The 19,955-nt window shown below is 40.0% G+C and overlaps 1 protein-coding gene across 3 annotated transcripts in view; it reads left to right on the forward strand.

The window, feature by feature from the left end:
- LOC141902904 (histidine ammonia-lyase-like) overlaps positions 1–19,955 on the forward strand; it is a 93,348-nt gene that overhangs the window by 19,547 nt on the left and 53,846 nt on the right. For all 3 annotated transcript variants that reach the window (XR_012618976.1, XM_074790838.1, XM_074790840.1), the window contains exons 2-7: positions 16,244–16,310; positions 17,731–17,758; positions 17,842–17,916; positions 17,999–18,071; positions 18,158–18,224; positions 18,337–18,500. Coding sequence is in view for 2 of the 3 variants with exons in the window: in XM_074790838.1 (XP_074646939.1) it covers positions 16,244–16,310; positions 17,731–17,758; positions 17,842–17,916; positions 17,999–18,071; positions 18,158–18,224; positions 18,337–18,500 (474 nt within the window). In the remaining variant the exon portion in view is untranslated. The remainder of the gene's footprint in view (positions 1–16,243; positions 16,311–17,730; positions 17,759–17,841; positions 17,917–17,998; positions 18,072–18,157; positions 18,225–18,336; positions 18,501–19,955) is intronic.

Here is a 19,955-nt window from a genome sequence, read left to right on the forward strand (position 1 = left end):
TAATAATCACGGACCGGTGACTCGGCAGTTAAAGCCAGTCAGGTCATAAAAGATTCAGATTCTCAAGAGATAACAGAATTATTCCATAATACTAGCGGACAAGTGCTGAGTATACTGCTATCTAATTTGTAACATTTTGATTAGAAATTCAACATAAAGACCGATTTCAATCTAACTCCAAATGAAATACAATAATAAAATCATGTTTATAAAAATAGCTAGCTGACAAAGGCTAGGAAAGAATAGACAAAAATATAGTAATATTGATAATAGATGTGTAACTATATAGGAATATTGTTGATTAATCTTATACGGCATGTAGATCTATGAGGTTTGAGCTATATACACATTCAAATACTCTAAAAGAAAAATACAAAATTTCTTACCTTAAAATGAAATTAGAAACAGTTTCTAAATATAATATAATATAAATATAAATATAATATCCGTAAAACGACATTTATTTTTCAGATCAGGAAGCGGAATGTGTTGCCTTCCTGTCTGTTACTCATTTTATATATTTTGTTATAATGAGGGCGGACCCAGGCTGATGATTGATCCCTCAGAGAAATACCCAATAAATTGACCCTTGATACAGCCAAAATCTCACACCTAGCAGGTTGGCACCTTAATGAGTTAATCAATGAAATAGCTTTTTGGCAGGCAAACAGTGAGATAATCGCCTGGGTAGGCAGCTGTCCAGCAGCTCGCCCAAAATCACTATCAAAACCAAAGTGGGTCTTATTTTATTTTTCGCAGGATGTTTGTACAAAGTTAACAACCTAGCCAATGGGTTGTTATTGTTATGCCAACTAAGAGCAGGCTCTTGTAACCATGCAGCAAACTCAGAAACTATGATGATTTCAAGTCAAAATCAAAGTATTTAGAAGAAAAAACTATTTTTCGAATATTAACTAGAAATTCAACAAGTAAACAAATCAGACTCGATAGCGATGTAATGAATGTAGCGATATAATGAACCTCCAAGTTTGAACAGTGTTTCAGGGGGTTCATTTGGCAATAATGCCTAGTAATCAAACCCAAAGGCCTAAGCCTCAGCAGGTGGAGAGCTATGGTAAAAGGGTAGTTAGAATGGCGTCAATGCGCCTGAGACGCAACCAAAAGCGAGTCAAACCAAAAAAAAGAGAGGTGATACCGGTACTTGTCAACCCGATACTGCAGATGACCAAAAGAATGGACTGCCAGAAAAAGTGTCCTGAAGAGAAATGAAGATGAAAGGGAGAAGTGATTTTTGTCTACAGAAGAAAAGCCTTAAATTGGGAATTTGGCCAAAACTCCCTAGCACAGAAAGCTCCTATCCAAACCCCTGTAAACGCAAACACCATGGATATTTGATGGAATGACACTTTTTCTTAAGTCCGTGACTGACAACTTTGAAACCATAAATAGGGCTGCGAAATCCGCTGGGCTAAAATCCCAATTCGAAACTTCTATACCGATGGTCTATGGAAACAGCGTAATGGCTGTCGCCTTTTCCTTCCTCGAGTGTGCGTGTTCTATGAAATTCATTTCTCGCAAATTCAGTTATGTTCTCTGCTGGTTCCCATGTGCGCTCCTTGTAATTTCTCCACTTTACCAGGTATTCCTTTACACCATTTCGACGGCGTAATTTCAGTAATCGTTCTACTTCGTAGAAGCTCCTGTCATCTGGTGGCAAGCTTTGAGTATCCAGATCCGTAGGATCCTGGTCGTCCAGTACCGATGGTTCCTTATTTGTTGGTGGTGATCCTGGAATAAGACGTGGGTGTTCGGCACGATCGTGGAGTGGTTTCAGTCGCTTGGCGTTCACTGCTCCGGGATGTACTTCATCATCAGAGCACCTGCGAAGGCGATAAGTAAAATTTGGACCAAGTAGGGTGATGTAGTATGGTCCAAGGAATCTTGATTCCAGTTTCTTTGATTTACCCTTGCGTCGACGGTGGTTGCGCATCATTACCCGATCACCTAGTTTATATGGTGGTTCCTTTGCATGGTTCTTGTCATCGTAGGCTTTCTTGTTCTTATCTTGGAGAGCCTTCATGTTTTTCTCGGCTACCTTTTTCACTATCTCAAGATATTCCTTCATATTGGCGACATGGTCTGCTACCTTTCTGGGCAGACATCCTTTGGGAATGAGCGCTGTGTCAATAGGCAAGTTCATCTCTTTTGCAAATACTATATGGAATGGAGAAAAACCCGTGGCTTGAACGCTTGGAGTGGATCGTATAGCCATGAGCACAGTCGGCAGTATTTCGTGCCAATTGTCCTGATTGGTGTTGCCGTATGAACGCAATATCTGCGCAATAGTTCTATTCTGTCGTTCACAGGTGGCGTTGGTCATTGGATGGTAACTGCTTGTCATATGTCGGGTAACTTGGAACATTTCACAGACGGCGGCTACCAGCTTGAACATGAAGTTCTTCCCTCGGTCACTGATTAACGATCTCGGTGCACCGTAGCGAGCAATAATTTCTCCAAATAAAACCTTGGCTACTTCCGGTGCGTCCTGTGTTTTCAATGGAAAAGCCTCAACCCAGCGTGAGTAGCTATCAACGAAGAGAAGAATATACTTATGGCCCTCCGTGGTGGGTGTTAAAGGTCCTAATATATCCATGTGCCATCTCACGAATGTGTCGGCAATTGCCATGTTAGTCAGAGGCGGCGGCCTTGCACCAGGAGCTTCTTTGTTTTCTTGGCAGGGTCCACAGGTCTTCACGTAGTCGTGTACATCCTGATTCATGGTCTTCCAATGATACTTCTGTAACAGAGCTTCATAGGTCTTGTCTTCACCTAAATGCCCTCCTCCAGCTGCTGAATCGTGGTAAGATGCAAGGAGGTCCACTCTCAGCTCCGTGGGGACCACTACTTGGTTAACTGTTCTAAGATGCGGTTCCAAATTTCTTCCTCGTCTCTGGTACTCCCGAAATAAGATGTTGTTTTTCATGTGATGCTGGCATGCTGCATGCGTTATTGCCCGTGCCATTTTCGGATCTATGATGGGCTTAGCATCCGGACAGCTGTGCTGTAGCTCGCTGATTTGATCAAAGGAGTTTCTTACTGTTGCAGGCTTGGTGGCAAATACCTGAGCTACCTTATCATAGAGGAACTCATACTCAGTTTGTTCATTGTGGAAATCGGTGGAGACCAGGGAGACTAATTGTTCATTTACTCTACTGACGTTGCCGACCATAGATTCATCGTCCCAGGCAGCATCATCTTCATCACTGGAGGTCTGGACCTCAGTGTCACTGCCCTCGGTGCCAAGTGGAACTGGCGGTAATCTGGTCGATATATCTGTGTCATTTTTTTCACTTGCCTGTTCATGTCGCTCACTGATGATCATTGTCTTACCGGGCTGATATTCATCTGAGGTGTTCCCTTCAGGGGCAGGAATGGTACATATATCTGTTGTTTCCGTCTCCCAGTCCGCCTCGATAGAGAGGTGATCAGTAACTCCAGATAGTTCATTCGGGATATCTGGTAGCCCTACAGGTTCCGTAGTACTATTTGGGCGTACTAAGGAAAGTATGAGTAACAGGAATTGAAACATCTTGCTTCCTAGAAACCGTATCCCAGCACCTGACGATAAGATTGCCTCCCAGGCATGCTGCGTGTATGAATGTTTGACCACATTAACAATTTCATCTAGGGTAGGAAAAGCATCGCAGTCATCCTCCTCTTCAGTATCCTCATATTTTCGTCGGGACAGGCAATCTGCTGGTCCGTTATTTAACCCAGATCGCCACTTAGTCTTAAAATCGTATCCCTGAAGTTTTGAAGACCAACGTGCTACCCGACTATTCACATCTTTTGAATTCATCCATGCCAATGACTGGTGATCCGTGAAGACGGTAAACCTCTTGGGGATTAGATACTCTCAGAAGTTGTCTATCCCGGCGACAATGGCATAGCACTCCTTATCCCTAGTAGACCACTTCCTTTGTTGTTGAGATAGTGATTTGCCTCCATAACAAATAACACGGTCGTGACCTTCTTCGTCCAACTGAGACAAAACAAATCCCACGGCCGTATCACTAGTATCACAAGACAGAAAAATTTCCTTGTTTGGGTCCAATACTGGTGGGGATGTAAGTGCAACTTTCAGTTTCTCAAACGCCTCATCACAGTCAGAAGTCCAATTAAACCGAGAATCCTTTCTCAACAAGAAATTGAATGGTGCAGTGATTTTAGCATAGTCTGGTACAAACCTACGGTAAAAGTTAGCTAAACCCAACAAGGATCGTACTTCTTTCTTGGTTTTTGGAGTGGGGAAATCTCGAATCGCCTCAGATTTACTAGGATCCGCTTAAATACCGTCGCTGGTGAATATGAAGCCTGGATAAGGGACGCTATTGACTGCAAATTTACATTTGGACAACTTTAATGTCAGATTAGCCTGTCTCAAACGATCGAAAACCATCCGAAGATGTTGCAAATGTTCCTCAAAACTCCAAGAATATATTAAAACATCGTCGATATAAACCAGAGCAAACTTACAGTGAAAACCTTCGAGAACCTTATTCACAGTCAGTTGGAATGACATGGGTGCATTTTGAAGACCAAAGGGCATGCGAGTAAACATATAGCTGCCATTTTGCGTCACAAAAGTGGTTTTCGGCATGCTATCGGGATGTAATGGAATCTGCCAAAACCCAGAGTTCATGTCCAGATTGGTAAATATCTTAGCCTGCGCCTCGCCCACTGAATCAATGACGTCCGCAAAACGCGGTAACGGGAAATTGATTGGTTTAGTAACGCTGTTCAGCGCCCTAAAGTCAATCGCAAACCGATAAGCACCATTGTGAACACCATTGGTCTTTTTCTTAACCATGACCACTGGTGAGCTCCATGGTGAAGACGAAGGAACAATCACTCCATTGTCCAACATTTCCTGTACCTGTCTGTCCTGTTCCTCGCGCACTGGCTGCGCTTGTCGATACGGTTGTTGCCGAATAGGAGGCGCATCACCTGTATCAATGTAATGAGATTGCAGAGTGGTGGCCCCTATGTCTTGAAGACTGGTTGCAAATCGATCCGAATATTCATATAATAAGTTTCGGAGGCGTTCCTTTTGTTTATCATCCAAGTCTGAACCTTCCAGACTAAAATTTAAATCTGTCTTGGCTGGTTGGACCTTCGGTTTTTGAGCTGCGGTGTCGCGTTGTGTTGCATTATAACCATCACTTGACAGACTGATGGAAACTGCAGTCTCGTTGGGTGTGGCTGATGCAACTGACGGCGTTGATCCGTTATCCTTATGATCCTTGTTATCCTGAGACAACCCTGCATGACCTAGGGGACTGATAGCTATTCCAGTCTCGCTTGATAAAGCTGGTGCCTTCAGATAGCTAGTATCATTTGGAGTATCCTTGTCCGTATCCTCGGTAATCGGGTCTCCCACGGTACCCTCAATATCCATACCCAGTGCGACTACGGTGTTTTTGGGGAGAGATATTACAACATCTGTAGGATTTAGTATCCTATAAGCTGCACGTCCATTAAGAGGCCGTACAAGACAACGAGCACCAGCAATACTTGAGGGTGGAAGTCCCTGAGCTGGTTCTAACAGAAGATCTTCACCCTCAAGTTCGCCCTTGACCTTAACCGGGATGATTGACTCCGATTGTGGGGGAAGTTTGACATGCTTAGCTGTCCTCGCTGTACAGACACTTGAATCCAGATGGAAAAGAAAAGCATCATCCATAATTGTGAAACATCGATCATGTACATAGATATTGACCCTATTTGCTTTCATGAAGTCCATTCCCAAGATAAGTGGATGCTGCAGCTTGGTAAAAACATGAAATTTTTGATCCACAGTTATAGAACTAAAAGTTATAGGAAGTACAATAGTGCCTAGAACCTCGTGCCGTTCTCCTCCAACACCGGCTACACTGTATATATCTGGAGTTTGATTGAGAGATTGATTAGCAAATGGTGTCCGTTTTAAGGTATTCAAATTTATGCAACTGATGGTTGCACCAGTGTCTATACTGTTCACTTTAACATGATCGATTTTGGCAAGAGTTGTATTTTTGACTAATGGCACTGTTAAATTTACACTTATATCATTTCTTGACTTATCGCTATCCATCTGATTATCATTTGTTGGCTTATTTACAAGGGGCCTGTCCAATGTCGGGTGACTCTGAACAGGCGCAAACCTTCAATTCGAACTATTTCGATTCTGAGACCAATTTTGGAAATGACCTTGTTGTGGCGGCCCATGTTGAAATTGAGGTTGCCTGGAATCGATTTGGTTTTGATTTTGGAACTGGCTTTGTTGAGACAGCCCTTGATGATATTTTCTTGAATCATTTTGACCGTGAAATTGAAATTTTGATTTCGAGATTGATAGCCATAGGGTGCCCTAGTACCACGCCTGTCAGATCGACAGACACTTTGAAAATGATTCGGTTTACCACAAGCCTTACATGTTTTACCCTGTGCTGGACAGTAATCATAAGGAAAATGATTCTTACCACAGTTCCCACACGTTGGTTGTCTGTTATCGCGGTATGCCGGATGTACTGCATTGACGTCTGTGGTTGTCATCCCCATCATCATTTGAAACATAGTTTGTAGTTGGTTTTCTATTCGGTCGAATCGGTTATCATCGTTTGTGGTTTTAGCAACGGACACTTCCTCCTGGACAGATCTCGTAGCTGCCTCGAACGTCATAGCGAAGTCTCGAAGTTCCGAAATGTTTGCGGGCTCCTTGCCCACAACGGCCATCTTTAATTCCGGTCTAAGGCCATGAATTGCGATGCTCAATCTCGTCGAGTCGTTGAGTCCATTATCCACGGTCGTCTGCTCCACACGGAACAGATAGTCTCGGACGCATTCTCCAGGATTCTGCCGTAAATTGAAAACGCGTTGATCCAGGAATTTAGATTGTTTCTGACCAAAATTGAAGTTCAAAGTCTTGACAATGGTTCCGTATCAGCGATTTGTGCTGGCGATAATGCATAAATTGCATTCAAAGCATTGCCACTTAAACTGAATAACAACACCTCTCGTGCTACGTGCACGTCCCATCCATGTATGGCGCAAGCTCGCCTCCATCGGTGGAGGTGGTCCCGAATGGAGCCAGTGCCATCAAACTTATCATTGAATGGCAGTTTTATGGATTGTCTCTGTCCGAGGCCAGTTGTTGGCAACGGATTTGGTTCTTGGTTTGGTACAGCTTGCCTGTGATCTGTAATTGACGTCTCTGGTGTCGTCTGCGGAGTATTTGCTATTACCCGCATATCGATGAGAGCACCACCTGTCGCTATTTGGTCCTGCAGGTCCCTAATGCTGGTGACGCTTGGATTCTTGTCTCCGCTAGCGCTACTTGTTTTATCCTCCTTTCCCATGGTGGTTCTCCCTCTATTGTTGTAGTTAGTGGGTCTATGCGTCATTGATCTAGTGCCCGGGTCCAACCAACAGCTATAGCACCCCGATATTCAGCGCTAAAAAGGGAGCTAGCGAACTAGATCTGAGGTAGAGCACAAGCGAGGTACCTTAAAATGAAAGTAGAAACAGTTCCAATATAATATCCGTAAAACGACATTTATTTTTCAGATCAGGAAGCAGAATGTGTATAATATGATATGTGATCATAATAATATATGATAGTGATTATGATAAGTAATAATATTAAAACGTAGTAAGGCCTATAATTAAGAATGATCAGCTTTAGAATTATTTACAACCGGTTGGTTTCACATTTCAGACTATTCTTATACGTTTTAGAAATATCTATAGACAAATATAACCCGTGCACGGTTAGTACCACTAAATTTCTTAGACTTAAACTGACTAACGTTAATGTCCGAGTAGTACATAGTTAAATCTATTTCACAGGACACTTCGTAATAGTTATCAGAGATATCCATTTCTAGCTGACGAATGCTAAATATAAAAAGTCTCAGAATTGACAACTCTTTAATTACGATTTACACTAATGGACGAATATTGATAGTAATTAATAATCACGGACCGGTGACTCGGCAGTTAAAGCCAGTCAGGTCATAAAAGATTCAGATTCTCAAGAGATAACAGAATTATTCCGTAATACTAGCGGACAAGTGCTGAGTATACTGCTATCTAATGTGTAACATTTTGATTAGAAATTCAACATAAAGACCGATTTCAATCTAACTCCAAATGAAATACAATAATAAAATAATGTTTATAAAAATAGCTAGCGGACAAAGGCTAGGAAAGAATAGACAAAAATATAGTAATATTGATAATAGATGTGTACTATATAGGAATATTGTTGATTAATCTTATACGGCATGTAGATCTATGAGGTTTGAGCTAGATACACATTCAAATACTCTAAAAGAAAAATACAAAATTTCTTACCTTAAAATGAAAGTAGAAACAGTTCCAATATAATATCCGTAAAACGACATTTATTTTTCAGATCAGGAAGCAGAATGTGTTGCCTTCCTGTCTGTAACTCATTTTATATATTTTGTTATAATGAGGGCGGACCCAGGCTGATGATTGATCCCTCTGAGAAATACCCAATAAATTGACCCTTGACACAGCCAAAATCTCACACCTGGCAGGTTGGCACCTTAATGAGTTAATCAATGAAATAGCTTTTTGGCAGGCAAACAGTGAGATAATCGACTGGGTAGGCAGCTGTCCAGCAGCTCGCCCAAAATCACTATCAACACCAAAGTGGGTCTTATTTTATTTTTTGCAGGATGTTTGTACAAAGTTAACAACCTAGCTAATGGGTTGTTATTGTTATGCCATCTAAGAGCAGGCTCTTGTAACCATGCAGCAAACACAGAAACTATGATGATTTCAAGTCAAAATCAAAGTATTTAGAAGAAAAAACTATTTTTCGAATATTAACAAGAAATTCAGAATAATCATGATATTACGATCCGAGGGATACCAAATAAGCCTGGGTACCTTGACTACAAAATAAAACATTAAAAAGGTGGCTTAAGGGGTTAAACTACTATACCGTTTTTGTGCGACTCATCTGGATGTACTTTTCGACCTACAGCCCTCACTTTATAAACCCCCTAAATTTTCTCGCATCTATTTATCTGAGTTGACCTCGTTACCTGAGCTTCATTGAATGTGATATGCTGTTTGTTGGATTTACGGGAAATTCCGGGATCTTCTGATGTAATTGGAAAGCCCATTGGGAAAACCCAATGTGGAACACAAAAAATGGCGAGCATTTCATTCGACTAGGTATCGTATGTTCGCTTATAATTTGTTCGGTTTTACGAATATAACCGAGTAGGCTATTCAATTCAGTCTTTAAACTAGCAAGTATGGCGATACCAATGGAGTTTTGGCTCAGATTTGTCTTGTCAATACCTTAAAGACCTGCTAACCCTTACGGTTTAACCGCGGCCGTCGGCTCTTTGTGAACCGTGTTACTGCTCTACTCTATTAAATTTCAGTACGTTCTTAGGTAGAATTTTGAGCGGTAATAAATTAACATTGGACTAAATAGTCTGTAGACAATAGCGAGCAGTGGAATGCTCTCAGCTTTTCATCTAATCAACAGTCAGTTTTTTTAACTGATTTAGAGGTAGGAGCTAGTCTACACACATATACCCTTATATACAGGGTGTCTCAAAAATGTGTTACCGTTGCTTTGCGATTAATTATTCATTAACTATAATTGTAATTAATTTCGTGGAGAGTAAATAGGATAATAGGGGTTCATACCAAAAGGTCGAAGGGTCGAGCTCATAAAAAATGAAAAAATAAATTCTCGCACGCTCGAATATATTGAAAATTGAGTTTTTATTATTCGAAATCTATATTTGATCTTATTTTTCTAGATTATGCTAACACTTTACTCACACTTTTTAAATATGAATATTTTAAGAGTAAAAAGGATAATAGGGGTTCATATCAAAGGTTGAAGGGGCGAGTGAGTAAAAAATGAAAAATAAATTCGAGCGAGCGAGAATTTATTTTTTCATTTTTTATGAGCTCGACCCTTCGACTTTTGGTATGAACCCCTATTATCCTACGGAGTTGTCATATCGCTGAAAGACGGAATCGCGGAATTTTCCAAAAACGCGGAATTTCTTCATTTTTACTTTAAATAGTAAACGGGTTTTCCCACGGGGATACCCACTGTCGGACAGGGCACCGGACCGATCGATGCAACGAGTTAGGTTCGAATCCCATTATTTGCAGGCAATTTTATATGGAATTATTATATTACGATACCGTTGACCGGGCCAACTTCGGTTTTCGTAGCTAGTCGACTAGTGGTCGGAACTAATAACCGAACACACTATAGTTCAGTCACAACGTATTTCACAGTGTCGGCCATCTTTAACCTGGGTTCGAACTGTAGCGACCGTGCTCAATTGCGTGGTCGACCATTTCCGGACCATAGTTCCGACTAATGGACATTCGGTTTCATGTAGTTCGACTATAGTCGACTAACTCCGATAACCGAAGTTGGCCCAGGCTGCCACCTGTAGAAGAAGTCAGAATCAAGTGGGGTGAAAGAGACCAGGCACCTAATGTCTATTTCTACTAGGCAAACTTCGGTTATCGAAGTTCATCGACTTTTTGAGAACTTCAGAAACGAATATTATCAGATAAATATTGAGCACGTTCGCGGTGTCGGACCGTAGTTGTAGATGGTTGCAAACATGAAATCCTACGACCAAACAAGTACCGGTTCAAATTCCTTTGAAATTATTACAATTTTACGGCCGTCCAGTACCGGTACCAATAAGATCTTTTTGATCCAAATAATCAGCATAGGAACATATATGTTATAGCAGTCACAAAGTAAACATTAAAAAAAACGAAACCATTTTATAATCTTTCATATCATTTAATTCTAAAAGATAAACCACATTCGCTTATAACAACAATGTAGACACACAACACGCATGAACAATCCTAAGCCAGAATTAAATAAACATAATGTCTATTTATTTTCGTCTGACATCGATCCAGTTCCACAGTTGTGAGTTAACTCTGAGTTACTTAGAATCAATTCATTTCCAATGTTTTAAATCCAGAGACCAGAGTCAAATCTTAACTCGGAACTGAGTCCAGGAGAATGACCCATGGTGTCATCACAAATCCTACGTTTACGTACCATCGATTTGTATTCCTTCAGTTAATGCAGCGATACTCTGTATCACTGAATTCGCAAAGCACGTATTGCCTAGGTTCTACATTATTTGGAACAGTATCGTTAAGTTGTTGACTGGCGATATAATAAATTATCAAATACTAATTCCCGGTGTTGAAAACCTGGGTCCGATGCCCTGTCCGACAGTGGGTATCCCCGTGGGAAAACCCGTTTACTATTTATAGTCAAAAATGAAGAAATTCCGCGTTTTTGGAAAATTCCGCGATTCCGTCTTTCCGCGATATGACAACACCGATTATCCTATTTACTGTGGAGGGTAAGTTTGATTGACCTGGGTGTTAACTCGAGGATAAAATGTTGAAATGTATGGCTGAGCACTACCCTGTTTTCGAATGGTACTAATAATCGAGTCGAACAAACATAAAATTAAGGATTATTGCACTGTTTCCGTTTATTAATAAATGACCAGCTGCCATTTGACATGATTTATTGAAATTGAATAATCTGAGACATTGAAATGAATTAAATAATCTGACAGATTTCGCCTTGATAGAATTGTTGGTCCTCTTGACTAATTAAGCTGCTCCGGAACGTCCTTCAATTTGGTAACCATTCTTATCAATACACAGTTGAGCTCGACGTCTCATTGTTCTCAGAGAATTTTGACACATTTCATTCGGTATTTCCTTGAAAGCTGTTACAATCCTAGCTCTTAAGTCAGCGAGTGATGACGGTGGTAAATAATTAATGAAGTGATTAGATTTAGAATAAAAGATTGTTGTTTGAAGAGTTTGTTCAGCATATCGTCAGTGATGGTTCTAATTTGGTAATCTAATTAACATTCGATTGCAATCCAAATTAATTTAAATCTTTGTACGCTTCCCAGAGCGGCATTTGAACCAGTTAGGCAGAAACCCATTATCGCTGCTTTGTAGCTATATTTTTCAGTTTGTTTTTCGCGGGAATCCGAGCCAAATACCTCCGCCAAAACATTCCATCCTCGTGAAACGATTTAATGAATCCGAAATATATCCAGGAGGAAAATAACCCAGTAAACATGTCAATGTTATTACAATGTTAATGAAATGTTAAATCCTGATATTGAATTAAAGTTGATTTTTGGGTGTATAAGTAAGTTGTGACAACCAACATTACTACAACATTCATCAATTCGCACATCGATTCAATGTCGACATGGTAACCATCTCCTCATGATGTAGATTCAACATTCATACACCAACATTAAACAAACGTTACTCCGACATCAATACAAAGTATTAAGATTCATATGAACTAAAATTAAAATTTATTGTTGAAAACCTGTAAAAATAAAATCATATAAAAGACATACTGTCTGATTACAATATTGACTGATCACAGAACTATGGGCCAACAATTCAGTGGCTTTCAGTGCTAATTCACTTCCATACCCCCTAATTCTACAGTTATCAGTGCAAAATTAGTCTGAAACATAAGCCTTGTCTATAGCCTACTAGCGCGTAAACCTGTGTTTGAATGCGGGTTTCCTCGGACCGGGGTTCTGCTTATAATCCGTGTTTGAATGCTGTATCATCCACACCATCACTAGAAAGAGGTTCAGTTTCATCATTACCAGATAACACGACATTCTGATCTAACAAATCAGGTTCATTAAACTCTATTTCATGATCAGAGTATTCCTCAGTATCAGAATCAATTGATGATAACTGTAACTCCCCCTCACTATGAGATAATAAGTTCTCAAGCTGTCTGTCAACAAATCGCCAGCGTCTTTGGCGTCCTGAGGCCATTGAATCAGGATTACTGTAAGAAAATTAAGAACAAGAAAGTAAATTCTTTACATTGATTTGATATGATTGATAATCCTATAATAAGGACTGAAAGATCTAATCCCAACGAGAGGGATTATATCTTTCGAGCTTTATTGTATGATTGATTATCATATCTAAGACACTGATAATTGCGTCTAATCAAGGACATATTGACTTCCAGACTGTCAATTTTGCAGAATGGTGTACTTCAGTGTGGCTGTAGACTTAAATCGGGGAAGGTTGGTGTTAATTCACTTCCATACCCCCTAATTCTACAGTTATCAGTGCAAAATTAGTCTGAAACATAAGCCTTGTCTATAGCCTACTAGCGCGTAAACCTGTGTTTGAATGCGGGTTTCCTCGGACCGGGGTTCTGCTTATAATCCGTGTTTGAATGCTGTAGCGTCTACACACGAGATATCTTACACCTCCATTAGAGTGTATAATAATAGACATTGTTTATTTTGATAACGGCATCCCACATACAGTTCACACGCTTCACATGCAAAGCCGTGTTTGAACGCGGGTTCCACCATCTACACACAATAAAATCGCAGAGCTCGGTTCGAACGCGGGTTCAAACCCTTCTTTAATTGCAAGGTTTTCAAAACCCGTCTTTTCGGTAAAATGGCGTGTTTGAAAATAACAAGATTTTATGAAAACTGGGGACGCTGCACGGGCCGCGATTCAAACACTTCAACAACCCTAACTATGTTGCAATGATACGCATAGACGAGAGCATGGTACAAATTATTGATTGTTGGAAATTACTCAACTGCACGAGTGTTTTCATATTCAAAAACATTTAATGCATAAAAAGAATTACAACAAGGATTTTAAATTGTGCAGATATAGTGAAAATTACCCATAAACCTGAAAGAAATCTGGGACTGAGTGACATGGGCAGATAAGGAGTCGCTCTGCATGGGACGATGATGAAATACCGGTAGAACATTACGAAACCACAAAGTTTTAAAACCCAGAATAGGTAAACAAAAATATCAACGGGATGTTTATGAAGGGGTAACCGGGACAACCAGTAAATGTCTGTGACAAATGAATCCGTCATTGTACCGGCGAATCCAGGACGGTTAGTGTTGGCGCAGCTTTGGACTTCAGGCTTCTAGTAATTTTTTAAGTCAAAGCATGCCCAGAATGAATCATATAGCCTACTCATAACAAACTGAATTGAATAGTAGGCCTACGGTCACGTGCGGGTACACAGCGTGACAATTGTCAATTATTAGGCCTATAATTTTCAGTAGGCCTATAATTTTTGATTCGCGTTTATAATTCAAATTCAATAAAATAGATTTTAATTGATATTGAAAAAATTATCAAAAATTTTGATTTACTTAAACCTTGATAGGCCTAAATCTTACGATGAAATAAAAAAATTCATGTGGGGTTACTAAACACCGGAAACCGCATTACTAGCGCCGCCTTTTTAATTTTGGCGTGGCAAATATAAATAAATCCGCATGGGATGGCATGCACTGCTGAACGGCATAGGCCCTAGAGTTGAGGAAACTCAAAATAGGCTCGAACGTTAATCTCCCAATCATTTATAAAAACTGTGTATTAATATTAATTCTTGAACGCCGGGATGGCGGTGGATTAACTTACTGTCCTTGATGAGCAAGAAACGTCGCTGTTAGACGCCATATTGGATGATCAGCTTATTGCAAGGTGTGGTATAATTCAGATCTCTCAGTTTCACCTCGAAGACGGCATGTTCTAGATGGGTTCGAATCCTGCTTAAGCTTTTCAAAAAAACTACCAGCATGCTATTTTCTAGCAAATATTATACACACAAAATACTCGCACGGTAAAGTAGACACGAAAATAAACAACATAAACTATTTATATGTAGAAAATAAACAAATTTTGAATTACATTGAATCGACATTTAAAAAGCAATGTTTAATCTAGGTTGAATTTTGATCAAAGTGGCAACGGTTGCAAATTGGGACATTGATTCATCATCGTTATCTCAAATATCATAATAAAATATGGAATAAACATTGAAATAGAGCTGGTGTCATGGAATCAACGTTGATATCTCAACATGAACATTGAATCAACATTGATTTCAGGTCGCGTGTTTACTGGGAAGTTTATGTTGAAGGAAAAAACCTACCTGAATGTCTCAGTAATATAATTTTCAGAAATAACAGTTCAGACTCATCGTTAGGACCGACCACAGTTCTGTAGTAATTTGATTGCAGGTATAATCAATTGAGCAGAACTAAGTATATTTTTCGTTTTTGTGTACATGTATTGTTAAGACCATTATTCAAAGTTACCAAAGTACCATATTGCAGTCATAATCACACAGTTTTTCTACCTTTAATCAATGAAACATGCCCTAATTTCCATCGCACGATTAGAATCCAATTTTAAGATATGGGTAATTGCGGACCATCGGTTTAATATAATCAATCATCCTGTGAGTTCGGTAGCGGAACCTGATTTCTGTTTACAAGTCGTTTTTATTTAATTTTGATTAGGTTTGATTATAGTTCCGTTATATGAGCCTGATGTATGATTGCCAATATTCGCGGTGCTCTTTACATCTTTGTACACATAATGGGGACACTTAATCAGGTGCATGGTTTTCTTACGGAAACTGACTTTTCTCATCGATCATTCGCTACGATATGTATTACATATCACACGAATCCTATACGTTTGCCATATTGCAGTCATAATCACACAATTTTCTACCTTTAATCAATAAAACATGCCCTAATTTCCATCGCACGATTAGAATCCAATTTTAAGATATGGGTAATTGCAGACCATCGGTTTAATATAATCAATCATCCAGGTTTGATTATAGTTCCGTTATATGAGCCTGATGTATGATTGCCAATATTCGCGGTGCTCTTTACATCTTTGTACACATCATGGGGACACTTAATCAGGTGCATGGTTTTCTTGCGGAAACTGACTTTTCTCATCGATCATTCGCTACGATACGTATTACATATCACACGAATCCTATACGTTTGCATTTATACTGTTAGCAAATATCATGAAATATTGCAATTTGCTCATTTTGTTATAATTTTGAAAATTTTCAAATTTAATTGCAGAGATTCCCCGATATATCACGAGTAATGAAACAGATATCTCAATTAATTTTTTGATTTTTATTTTATTTTGAAATCAATGTAGCAAATATAGGAACCAATGTTATTGATCATAAAGCCCCCAAAACTGCCTGCATTAATCTTTTTCCTTATTGGGGAGAGACGGGAATAACCCCTTCCTAATGAATCGTTATTCAATATATTTATGCTGAAATGCGTTTATCATCAATATTTTACAGTACTTGAAAGTGATAAGTCGAACCCAGTTACTGGTCCAGCTGAAGTGAAATTCATCCCAGAGCAAGTGTATCCCTTTATCGACCACTATATATCTAATATGAATATTGGCGATTGTTCTTGAAGTAATCCAAAATCATTTTCCGTGTTGACAGTTTCGACGTTCTCTAAGGTCGTCTTGCGCAGAACTTGCGCAGTTGGCTGCTCTGGTGGGCCCTCTGACCATCCAGCATTATTCATGCCTTGCCAATCTGGCACACAGTTTCCAAAACGTGATCCGCAAAAGGCAAACTGTGTAAGATGCTCCGGGTGGAGAATCGGAGCGCACTGTAATGACGTCAGATTTGTCCACGTCCCTTTTATGTTCATTCAGGCGGATCCCGAACTGGTTTCTCCACTGTAAACATGTCTCATAGGCTGATATTTACTTTAACCCGGGGCTTGCTCAATTCATTTCAATAAAGTTAGCCCCTGGGTTAGAAGTTAATACCGGTCTATAAAGCTGAGTACAGAATGTTACGTAATGTCGTGTGCGATTGGAAACTAGTGCCTTCTCCACGACTTCGCAGCAATCGGGGAAAACAAAATTCTCAGACCTGTAATAAATGGGATGAGCATTTGGCTTATATTCCTATTCGGATTTGTTTTCCGGTGCATCTCTTTTCCTTTTGATTTTCTTCGTGTATCTAAAGGTCCATTTCGGGTATCTGTACGCAGTCAGTGCATCGCTAATGGTGGTTTCTTCAGCACATTTATCTTCTTCATTTCTCACGATATTGTCAGCTCGATCTAGTAGGGTCCTCGATCCAAGCCAAGTTTCAATGGGTGATGTGACGAGAAATTCAAGTATTGGTCACTGTGTGTCTTGGTTTATAAACATGCGTCTCAGCGACTCATCCGGTTAGCGTATTATGGACACATCAAAGAACGGAATCTTGCCGTTAAAGTCTCGACGGGACCAGACTTTTTCAGATGGCTATCTAGTTCTTCTAGTTTCCTGGTCAACGCCATGATTGATATATTCCTTCCAAAACGGTAGATTAATGCAGTCTGGTGCACTATCAATGGCCGTTTGCTCAATAAACTCTATAAACTCTTTATATAGATTCGGTGCGATGAGAGATATTGGGATTTCCATTACAGTACCAAATTTCTGTTGATAGATATGATCGTTGAATCTAAAATACGTGGTGGCGGATTGTCGTGTGTTGGTGAACAACGACACGCCATCCAACGTCTGATGCAGCTAACTTCATAGTTAGTTTCTCCAGTCGTCATGAATTACCATCTGGTGGTGACAAACTTTACGCAGTTCTGAGGAAGACGTCACGAGAGAAAGTCGAAATTGTCAACACGGTAAATGATTTTGGATTATTCCGAGAAAAATTTCCGTTATAGAAGTCAAGATAATCCGATGAGTTTCTTTGGAGAACACTCAATATCAGTCAGCCTATTCAGCAATATGTAAGAAATTCTTAACTTGCAGCAGACCAAATAAATCAAAACCTCCTTCCGATGTAAGATTTGTAAAACCCCGTAGATATGATATAACTTAAATACGGTAAGCAAAACAATTTTCAAGATCTTCAAAATATTTCAGGCAATAGCACTGGATGGATGCAGTTTAACCCCCGAAGATTTGGTTAACCTTGGAAAAGGTTTATATAAAATAAAGGTAGGTTTGAATACATGTAGGCGTGCGTGTCCTCAGCTTTTGGGGTAAAATGGTACTGTACGAATTCTTACATTTATTTCAGCTAACTTCTGAGTCACAGAATAAAGTAACCAAGGCCAGACAGTTAGTAGATGACATAGTCAGAGAAAATAAAAGTAAGCTTATTTTGTGATGATAACATTACACGTAGATCTGGATTGTGAATAATTGCTTCAAATTATCTCATGAAACATCCTTTTAGCTGTTTATGGAATTACAACTGGATTTGGTAAATTCGCACGAATAACTATTCCCCCTGAAAGAATAGAGTGAGTTATACTTACTTAAAATTGGGCGCATAAAATGTGTTGGCACCATTTTGTATCGAAATATATTGCATATGTACTCTTCTGCGATGGATTGTGTGTGATTTTGTTCCAGAGAGTTACAAGAAAATTTGATTAGATCTCATGCATCAGGAGTTGGGCAACCTCTTGATCCGCAGAAGACACGCATGTTATTAGCGTTGAGGATTAATGTGTTAGCTAAAGGGCACAGTGGAATTTCATTAGAGACACTATTACAATATATCGATGCTTTTAACGGTATGTATTACATCCATCAATTACCTGCCCGTATCCTCGGATACGAGTCAACCCATATATTGTTCTTATGTTATTTCTATAGACTTTCGCTCCAGGAGTCCGGTATCACTTCCGAACGCACTTCCACCAGCCCCTCCCCCCCCCTGGCCTCACGACGCGTGATTTCATTGCTGGTGATTTCGCGCATGACATCAGATATCAACTTGCGAAACACTTCCTTGTTCGCTAAATGTTCTCTGATTGGTCCATTTAACAGGCAATTCCGTGTCGCCTAAAGTCGTGTTACAAGCGCTGTGATGACCCGACTGGTTTTTGGTCGATGGTAACGAATCCAACGATTCCTGAGGTCAAGGGGTTAAGATGTCATACTTGCTTCCTGTAATGGAAAGAGTCTTAGCTTTTGGTTAAGTTGCAAAAGATATTACGCAATATTAGTAATGGTAACTCAAAACCATCCTACAAGCATGCCATAGAATTACCTACTTGCGAATATCCTGTTTGCGAGCTATTTTCCTGAATGCATACGCACATTTTGGTCACGAATTGGCTATATTGGGTGCGTAAAGTCATCCTCCCCGGCAAGATTCGAACCTGTAGCATCGAGAGTGCCACGGTACGAAACCCTGCCACACTAGACCGAGCTGCACATATACCTGCGCGCCTGGTCTACTGTCGAAGGGGTTCTTGCCATGGCTGAGTGTAGCGATTCCATCAGGTTCGAATCCCTGCCGTGGGAAGATGGTGTATAGTTTGAAGTACGTAAATCAATATAGCAGGTACTGTTACAGTAGTAATTCACGTAAGATCCTATTTTCACAAAAAAGTATTAGTGGCCTTTCCACCACCAATCAGATTATGTAATCATCGGAATAAATGTCAGAGGCTGGGACTCAATAGAAATTATCATAATCAATTCATGGAATGTCTGTATTCAGGGGCCGGTCTACGGACACTCAACGATTTCTAACTTTAAGTATCTTCAGTAATTGAAAAGAAACCGACTTTTTGTAGACTCCTTGTCCCGCAGTGCGCGGACCAGCGGTTGTGTGCCCGACGGTAGCTTACTATACGTGCGTGGTCCTTCCTCTTTCATGTTGAGCGGTTCCTGAACTTCGCTGAAAAAGCTGAAGCACTGAAACGCTGAAACGCTGAAATACAAATGCTGAAATTTCAGGGAATTTCCGAAAACGCCGAAATTTCAGGGAATTCCCGAAAAACGCTGAAATCGTGCTAGGTACCGACAAAACATGTTTTGAAATTTTTTCCGCGCCGGTGTCTGCTGCCGAGTCCTGAACCGTGTTTTAGTCTCTACCTTCGGTTACAGAGACATGCATGGACAGTATGTGTTAAGTATACTTCTAGATGGCCATTTGTTGGACAAATTAATTTGCTTGAAATCCGGATGTTTGAATGCATACAGGCAGCATAATGAGGTGCGTGCGTGCGGGTGTGAAT

This window comes from Tubulanus polymorphus, chromosome 3 (genome assembly GCF_964204645.1).
Source record: "Tubulanus polymorphus chromosome 3, tnTubPoly1.2, whole genome shotgun sequence".
NCBI lineage: Eukaryota > Metazoa > Nemertea > Palaeonemertea > Tubulaniformes > Tubulanidae > Tubulanus > Tubulanus polymorphus.